At 54.2% G+C, this 8,458-nt stretch overlaps 1 protein-coding gene across 3 annotated transcripts; it reads left to right on the top strand.

Annotated features, from left to right (window-relative positions):
- Window positions 1-4,180: 4,180 nt before the first annotated feature.
- On the top strand, window positions 4,181-6,543 carry LOC111161583 (ETS variant 2). Of its 3 annotated transcripts, none has more exons than XM_022525331.1 (6): window positions 4,181-4,250; window positions 4,345-4,458; window positions 4,706-4,765; window positions 5,013-5,492; window positions 5,971-6,083; window positions 6,326-6,543. In XM_022525331.1, the coding sequence occupies exons 1-6, from the start codon at window positions 4,181-4,183 to the stop codon at window positions 6,524-6,526; spliced, it is 1,038 nt and encodes a 345-aa protein (XP_022381039.1). In that variant the 3' UTR covers window positions 6,527-6,543. The 3 variants fall into 3 exon arrangements, with proteins under 3 accessions (XP_022381039.1, XP_022381041.1, XP_022381040.1); XM_022525333.1 differs by having other exon boundaries at window positions 4,345-4,434; window positions 4,700-4,765; XM_022525332.1 differs by having other exon boundaries at window positions 4,345-4,425; window positions 4,688-4,765.
- Window positions 6,544-8,458: the final 1,915 nt, after the last annotated feature.

Here is an 8,458-nt window from a genome sequence, read left to right on the forward strand (position 1 = left end):
TTTGAGTACAGCCCATTTGACAGAGGAGAAAGCAAAGGCTTATTAGAGTGAGGCCACAACCAAGCCGAGACTCAGTCCAGTTGTCTTCCGACTCCAGCCTGTGTTCTCAGTACCAAGGTAGGGGGTCTTCTGGGCCCTGCCCTTCTGGAGGTCACAGCCTTCCAGGCTTTCATCCATTCAGCAAACTCACAGAAGGCCTAGCCAGTGCTGGGGACATGGTGACTGAAACCATCCTGGACTCTTCCCTCAGAGCTTGGTCCAGTGGCGGCAGATAGGCCCATTGCAACATGGAGTGGTTAGGGTTGGGGTGATGGAGCCCAGAGTGCTGATGTGGGAGTCGGGGAGGGCTTCCTGAAGGAACTGGCCACTTCTGAGTCTGTCTCATGCTCTTCCTATCATTCTTGCCCAGTCTTTGAAGTTCTCACCTTCTGGTCCCTGCCCCTGCCTCCTTCAGACCTCCAGTCCACAGCATGGCCCTGTCAGGGTTCTTTCTAAAGTGCAAATCTGATGCCAGTCCCGTTTGAACTTGGTTCCGGCTTCTCAGGGCTCGCTGCTGCCTTCAGGATAAAGTGCAAGCTCTTAGTCTAGTGTTCAAGATCCTGCTCGGACACTTCTTCAGATAGGCAGTGTCAAGCTTGGACTTGACTTGAACGGGGAGAAGAGCCACCTGTATCCCTGAGACTGTTTTCCAGTTTCTTCATTCTGCCAAACCCCAGCCACCTTCTCTTGCCTTATGTCTGTGTGGACACCCTCAAGTTCTTCTCTATGTCTGTTTTTCCCTGTGAGTGTCTCTGTGAGTGCCCCTCTGGTTTGTTTTTTTGTTTTTTTGTTTGTTTTTGTCTCTAAGTGTCTGTCTCTGAGTCTCTGTTCTCTCTCTGCATCTATGGATCTCTCCCACCTCTCTTTTCCCAGCCCCAAGCTTGACACTGCCTATCTGAAGAAGTGTCCGAGCAGGATCTTGAACACTAGACTAAGAGCTTGGACTTTACCCTGAAGGCAGCAGCTAGCCCTGAGAAGCCGGAACCAAGTTCAAACGGGACTGGCATCAGATTTGCACTTTAGAAAGAACCCTGACAGGGCCATGCTGTGGACTGGAGGTCTGAAGGAGGCAGGGGCAGGGACCAGGCAGAGGAGGGAGACTGTGTGTTTCAAGCGTGGGGAGGGGATGAGGGTCTCCCAGGGGCATAGCCAGCAGAACCCTGGGTTGAGAGGGGGCATGGGAGGAGGAAGGAAACAATACCAAGACCTCCCTGGGAAGCTGGTTGCCCAGGAGAGGTGTCAAGTTACCTCTGTTCCTGCCTTCCTCCCTTATTGCTCCCTCTCTGACGTCACATTTTCCAGTCTGGTTAGAAGGGTGAAGGCCTCCCTCCCTCCCTCACAGGAAGTGCCCTTCAGCCCCCTGCCACCTGGGCTAGACAACCCAGCCCCAGGACCGGTCCCTACCCCCACATCACTAGCCCTTCCCACTCCTGACCCCCTCTGATCACTTCAGTCACAGGAACCAGGGAGGAGATGGGAAGAGGGAATGACTGCAGAAAGGAAGCTTTTTTTAAAATTCAATTAACATATAATGTATTATTGGTTTCAGAGGTAGAGATCAGTGATTCATCAGTCCTATATAATACCCAGTGCTCATGACATCACACGCCCTCCCTAATGTTCATTACTCAGTGACCCCCATCCCCCCACCCCTCTCCCCTCCAGCAACCCTTCAGTTTGTTTCCTATGATTAAAAATCTCTTATGGTTTGTCTCTGAAAGGAAGCTTTTAAATGTGTGCATTTAAGTCCTCTTGAGGAAAGGGAGAAAAAACTCAACCGTTGGGTTGAGAGACAGATGGACAGAGATGAAGGGATGTAGCAAGCAGAGATGGAGAGATGGGGAGGGAGACAAAACTGGAGAGATGAGAGCTGCAGGTGAAGGCAGTACAAAGGGAAGGGGCATGGGAAGAAAACCCAGAAACAACAATGGGGACTGAGAGATAAGGAGGTAGGGAGACAGATGGGGAGGGACTGAAACTTAGCAGGAAAGACTGGGCGGCAAGGCCTCACTGGGGTCAGGCCTGGTACAACAGAGACCCAGAGCCAAAGACACTAACTAGGGCAGAGAGCCATGGACAGACACACAGACAGGAGAAAGGCCAACTTCAGGGAGAGGAGGCCTGGGACCTGTGGGGCTCAGTAGGAAACCCTGCAGTCCCCTGGGTTAGATAGATGGTGGAGCAGTGATGCCTGGGGGCTCTCGGATCCCCGATGCTGATCCTGGCACCTCCCACTTGCTCACTCTGTGACCCATTAAGTGGCCCTCCCTCCTAAGGCCCAGTTTCCCTAATGTAACATGAACAGAAGAGCAGTACCCACACCGCCATCCTCCCACCCCCAGAATGCCAAGTAGTTAATGGCCAAGCAGGGTGAATACTGGAAAATGCCCATATCAAAGAGGTTCTTTTTAATGGCAAGTACTTAATACATACAGCAGGATCGGTACAACCACAGCTCTGAAGCCAAGCTGCCTGGGTTTAGGGTTACCAGATTTAGGAAATAAAAATACAGGGCAGGGATGTCTGGGTGGCTCAGTTAGTTGAGCAGCTTGTTTTCAGCTCCCTTCTCTTTATTTCGGCTCCCTTCATGGTGTCAGGGTTGTAATACTGAGCCCTATCCCCTCCTCCTTGGGTTCTGTGCTCAGCGGGGATTCTGCTGCTCTCTCTCCCTCTTCCTCTGTCCCTCCCCCTGCTCACATCCTCTCTCTCTATTTCTCTCTCAAATAAATAAATCTTTAAAAAAAAATACAGGACACCTAGTTAAATTTGAAGTTTCAGATAATTTTTTAGAATAATTATGTTCCAACTATTGCATGAATGTATGTATATGTTACATGTATATGGGGGGGGTTCTCTGAATCATTTGAAGCAAGTAATACTTTACCCCTAAATATCCGTGTTCATTTCCTTATAGAGACATCTTTCCTACTGTAATAGGAAATTGATTTCCTTACAAATTGATTTCCTAGATTACAATCTAGGATTTCCTAGAATCACATCTAGGAAAATGAATAATTCTATATCACATATTCAGTGCATTCTCAAGTTTCCCCCATTTGTCCCAGACTATTACAGTATAGGATTCTGGAGATAAAGGGAAGTGAAAAGGAAGTCTGCTTCAATTTCCCCTTTCATAAAATAAAGACTAGTACTTACCTCATAAAAGGATTAAATGAAGGCCCATGGCATAGTTGGGGGCGGGCAACGAGCCCTCAATAAATATTAGCTATTATAATTACTCTGGTTATTGTTTACACTGTTTTATCATCACGATTGACACTCCTCAAGAGCAGCACCAGAACATCCTCAAAGCCCTCAAAGGGGATCCTGCGTTGGCTTCCCCCAACCATATTCCCCTACCCCGCCCCGCAGTCCCCCTACAGATTGTGACGTTGGCGGACCTGGGATCTGGCCGGAAATCCCCCTTCCTGTTGCAGATAAGCCTGGCGCAGCCCCGCTGACCCCAGACCCTCCCCCTCCCCACCACCATGTCGCAGGATCAAGTCCCCAAGACGGAAAACCTGTCCACCAACCCCTCCCCCCGCCACGCTCGATCCCCATCACCCCGTAAACACAGCTCCCGACCCCGGGTCTCTCCCAGCCCGCTGTTCCCCAAACTCCTGTCCAAGTCTAAGCCACCCCTGCGGCCCGACAGCTGTAGCTATCAGGAGGCAGGCGGCCACCCCTGAGGTGTGTGCGGGGCGGGGGGGTGGGGGGGCTTGGCCCCGCCCCCCGGCCCTGCAACTCGACCCGGCTGCGACCCCCGGCTCTGACGTCTCGGAAAATTCCCCCCTGCCCAGGCTCCCCAGGGGAGGGGGTCCATGGTATGAAATGGGGCTGAGACCCCTGGCCGGGGACAGAGAAACCCGCCAGAGGTGAGCCAAGAACTGGGGACTGGAGGTCTGGGGGCCCGGACTCCTGGGTCAGAGGAAGGAGAGGGCTGAGGTCTCTTACTCCTAGTCTGAAAAAGACACGGGAGGCCAAGATTCCAGGGTCCTGGGGAAGAAGGGAGCAAAAGGCCTGGACTCTTGGGTCTGAGGGAAGCAAGGGTTGGGGCCCAGACTCCAGGGTCCCTAAGTATCCCCAGCTCAACCTTTGCCCCCTTTTTCCTCTCTGCCCAGAATATTCACAAGGAGCATCCATGGACCTCTGGAACTGGTCTGAAGCGCCTCCACAGGAAGTGCCCCCAGGAAATAGACTGTCAGGGCTGGGTAGGCTGGGGGGCTGAGTCCCTGTGTGGGAAGGGTGCACAGGTGGGGGCCTCCACTGACCCCGACCTGGCCCTAACCGCCTCATTGCATGCAGAAGGAGTTGAACTCGGCTTTTATTTCCCCGAACTGGCGCTCCCAGGGGACACGCTGACAGCGGAGGCACGCTGGAAAGGTGGCTGTGGGCTGGGACTCCAGGGAGCTGAGGAAGGTGAGAGGCTGGGCTCCAGGGCCTGAGGGAGGAAGGGGGCGTGCCTGGACTCCTGAGGCTGAATGGGGAGAGGGCTGGCGGCTGAGTCCTGAGGCTGAAAGAGGACGAGGCCTTCTAGGTTTGAGTGTGTAGGGACTAAGGGGAAAAACTCAGCCCCTGACAAATAAAGACTGCTGGGGTCGAGGGGGCGTCTCTAGTCATTGCTCACACCCTTCCCTAAACTCTGTCCCTTCATTACCCATCGCAGGGCTCCCACAGCCGGACTGGGGCTCCGCGTTACCGCACCCAGAAGCTCCATGGGGAGCGGGTGAGTATGCGTGCAGAGGCGGGGTAAGGAGGGAACTGGGGTCCTCCACCGTAGCTAGAGGTTTAAACTCCTTGATCTTTAAGGGGAACAGGGCTAAGACGGGAATCCCTCTGCCCTCGAGATGGCATAGCCTAGATCCGAGAGCCCAGGGCGCCAGGGCTGAGAGCTTAGACTCCAAGAACCCCTGAGGGGACCGGGAACCGGGACACCTGGGCACCCCTCACAGGGGGTCTCTTACTTCTCACAGAGCCCGCCCCTCAGGCTCTTCCGTGGTCGGGAGACTGGACGGACTTGGCTTGCAGTAGCTCCGACCCTTGGAGGGACGTCTCCCAGGCCCTGGGCCCCGCCCCTCCCGGCCTGAGCCCCGCCCCCTTCGCTGGTGTGGAGGGGGCTGCAGGCCAGAACCGTACCACCTACGGGGGAGGGACCAGCTCATGGCCCAGCGCCCAGGCTGCCGCCAGCTCCACCAACTGGGACTGTTCTATTGGCCTCGACCGCCCTACCTACTGGGGCAAGGACCTCCGCGGGGAGCCGAGCGCGGACTCTACCATTTCGTGGGATGGGCCTGCGGGCTCAGACTGTACCACCTCCTGGGTCTCGGGGCTGCATACGGACTGCACGACCACTTCAAAAGGGTACCAGACTTCAGATTTCACCACGTCCTCCGAACCAAGCCAGCAGTCGGGCGGCGTAACCTTGGCTTGTTACCCCAAAAATAATCATCGAGGTGAGAGGGTCCGCAGGACCGGAATCTAGTGAGGCGGGACGTAGGCGCGCAGGGGCGGGACCGGAACCTGAGAGTGAAGGTGTGGGGCTTACTTACCTCAGAGCAGGAGAGAGGCTCTTAAGACCGTGGGTCCTGAGTGGGGAGAGGACTAAGACACGGTAGTCTAATAGGGAACAAGAGACTAGAACCTAGGTTCCTAGGTTAGGTGAGAGGAAAGAGGTGAGGGTCTAGACGCCTGGGTCACCAAGGTGTGGCAGCCAGTCTCCTCTAAGTTCCCGAGATGGGGACCCCGGCTGCGTGGGTCCCTGAGGCCGACTCTTGGGTTCCTTATATGGAGGGGATCTGGACTTCTGGGTCCCAAGTTGGGAAGATCTGGGCCCTTGAACCTTCGAAGCGAGGGAGGCCGGACCGCTGGGTCGTTTAAGAGACATGGTCTGGGGCTAGGAAACCTGAGTGTTCACCGGCCTGCCCTCCGCAGGTCCCATTCAGCTGTGGCAGTTCCTCCTGGAGCTGCTCCGAGACGGCGAGCGTAGCAACTGCATCCGCTGGACTGGCAACAGCCGCGAGTTCCAGCTGTGTGACCCCAGAGAGGTGGGGGAGTCTCCCAGACGCGCAAAGTCCCGCCCCGGTCTCCGCCCGTTCAATTTGGCCGGGCCATTCTGTTTGCCTAGTAGTTGCCCCGCCCCCAGCTCGTACTCCTCTCCCCCTGCCGGGAGTTACCGCGACTAACTCGCGTCCAGAACCTACCCGAAACCGCGCCCCCCGCCCCTCCCGTCCGTTGCCGAGCCCCACCCCCTCCTGCCCTTTCAAACTAAGCCCGGCCTCTGTCCTAGGTGGCGCGGCTGTGGGGTGAGCGCAAAAGGAAACCGGGCATGAACTACGAGAAACTGAGCCGAGGTCTACGCTACTACTACCGTCGGGACATCGTGCGCAAGAGCGGTGGGCGCAAGTACACGTATCGTTTCGGGGGCCGCGTGCCCGGCCTGGCCTATCCGGACTGCGCCCGGCTTGGACCGGGAGAAACGATCCAATAAAACTATCCTATCAAACTAGTCGTGAGTGCTGCCTGCATTCTTCCCATGGATACTGACAAAACCCACTAGGGACCCTAAATGTGCACCACCACACTCACATCACACACACACCACACCCCCCGTGTGATCCGAAGACACACCCAGACCCTTAGGGGACCTACTTGTGTGGTCACTGTGTGATGGGACTTTCAAAGGAATCATCTCAGTCCCTACAGGGCCTACTGTGTGCCTGCCTGTGCTGGGACTTGCAAAGGAATCAAACCCAATCACTAACTTTCGAGTTTACCTACCGTGTCCCTCCTGAAGACTCCAAAACACTCAAGACTCCAAAACAACAACAACAACAACAAAAACGGTTTATGTGCGTCCTTTCAGTGCTTGGGACCATTAAGGAATTTGGCCTAGGGTTTGATCCCCCAAACTACCTACTATCTTCCCACTCCAAGCTGAGGGAGATAGAACTCCAGTCTAGACCCCAAGGAGAGCTTACCGCTTTCTGGGAACCACTGAACCCCTAAAGAATGGTCCTCGTATGGACTGACCAGATGCACATTTTAAATATCTGGTCTGGGACGGACTAACCAAGGAGGTGACCTGAAGGAGGTGAGGGAGGGAGCCAGCTTTAGAAAGAGCATTGCAGACCAAGGGGACAGTAAGTGCAAAGGCCCTTAAAGGAAAGTCAGCCTGCAAGTTTAAGGAGGATGAGGCCAATGTGGTTGGAGCAGTGGGAGTAAAGAGAAGAAGGATAGGAAATGAGGGTATAAGAGAGGCCAAACTGGGGCACTTGGGTGGCTCAGTGGGTTGGACCCCTGCCTTGGGCTCAGGTCATGATCTCAGGGTCCTGGGATTGAGCCCAGGTTCTCTGCTCGGTGGGGAGCCTGCTTTTCCCTCTCTCTGCCTGCTGCTCTGCCTACTTGTGATCTCTCCCTCTCTGTCAAATAAATAAATAAAATCTAAAAAGAGAGTGAGAGAGAGAGCCCAAACTGTGCAGGTCATTTGTAAGGACTTTGGCTTTTGACTGAGTCAGACAAGACCCAGGGAGAGGGTTCTAGGCCAAAGGGAAGTGATCTCACTGAGGTGTTAACAGGGTCCCTCTGGCTGAGTGGACGATTGTGGAGAGCAGTGGGGAAACCAGGAGGCTAGGGAGTGCTCTACTGCAATAGCCCAGGCTAGAGGTGCCTGTGGGTTGAACCAGATGTCGGAGAAAATTCTGGATATATTGCTAAGACAGAGCCAACATGATTTTTTGATAGATCAGCTGTGGGGTATGAGAGAGCAAACTCTGTGACCGGAAGCATAGATGTGTCACTTTCTGAGATGGACAAATTTCTGCCAGACCCAAACTTTTATTCTTAACCTCTCCTCTCTGTGATGCAGGTCTTTGGTTCGAGTCCTCAGGAACCCAAATCTGTGTTAATTTGTGCCTTCTGAGGCTTGGGGAAAGAAGATAATGAACAGGGAGGTGGAATCTGGGTATTCATCATAATGCGGCAAATGACCGTGGGAGAACAACTGGTTCGATTTCAAACCCCTAACAACTGATTCCCTAATAATCATAAAGAGTGTAAGGATTCTTGTATTTTATTCAGTGACGCTTCCCCAGGAATTACAGAAGTACGTGGCACATGGTAAGCGTTCAATAAGTAATTCTTGCATGAATAAGGATACTTCTGCTGGGATATTTTCCCCAGGCCCACTCTGCATTTAGCCCCAAGAACCAGAACTCCTTCCCCCACGTAAAAACCCTAAAGTGATGAGAATCGGTAACCAGGAGTCTCAAGCCCCACCCGAGACCTTCGAAGTGCCACGCAAGTTCACGATTGGGCCGAGAGTGATAATGAACAGGCATTCAGCCCAATAAGGGTTCAGAATTCGCCCGGATGGGCGTGGCCTTAATGGCTTCGCGGACGGCCTCCGAGGGCGCTCTACCCA

Source organism: Enhydra lutris, unplaced genomic scaffold (assembly GCF_002288905.1).
Source record: "Enhydra lutris kenyoni isolate GAN:26980312 unplaced genomic scaffold, ASM228890v2 scaffoldscaffold85, whole genome shotgun sequence".
Taxonomy (NCBI): domain Eukaryota; kingdom Metazoa; phylum Chordata; class Mammalia; order Carnivora; family Mustelidae; genus Enhydra; species Enhydra lutris.

Bases quoted from the DNA above. Each gene is read 5' to 3' on its own strand.
- LOC111161583 (XM_022525331.1), top strand. From the start codon at position 4,181: ATGGACCTCTGGAACTGGTCTGAAGCGCCTCCACAGGAAGTGCCCCCA. The intron at 4,459-4,705 runs GTGAGAGGCTGG...TACCCATCGCAG, and splicing joins ACTCCAGGGAGCTGAGGAAG to GGCTCCCACAGCCGGACTGG. The intron at 5,493-5,970 runs GTGAGAGGGTCC...TGCCCTCCGCAG, and splicing joins CCCCAAAAATAATCATCGAG to GTCCCATTCAGCTGTGGCAG.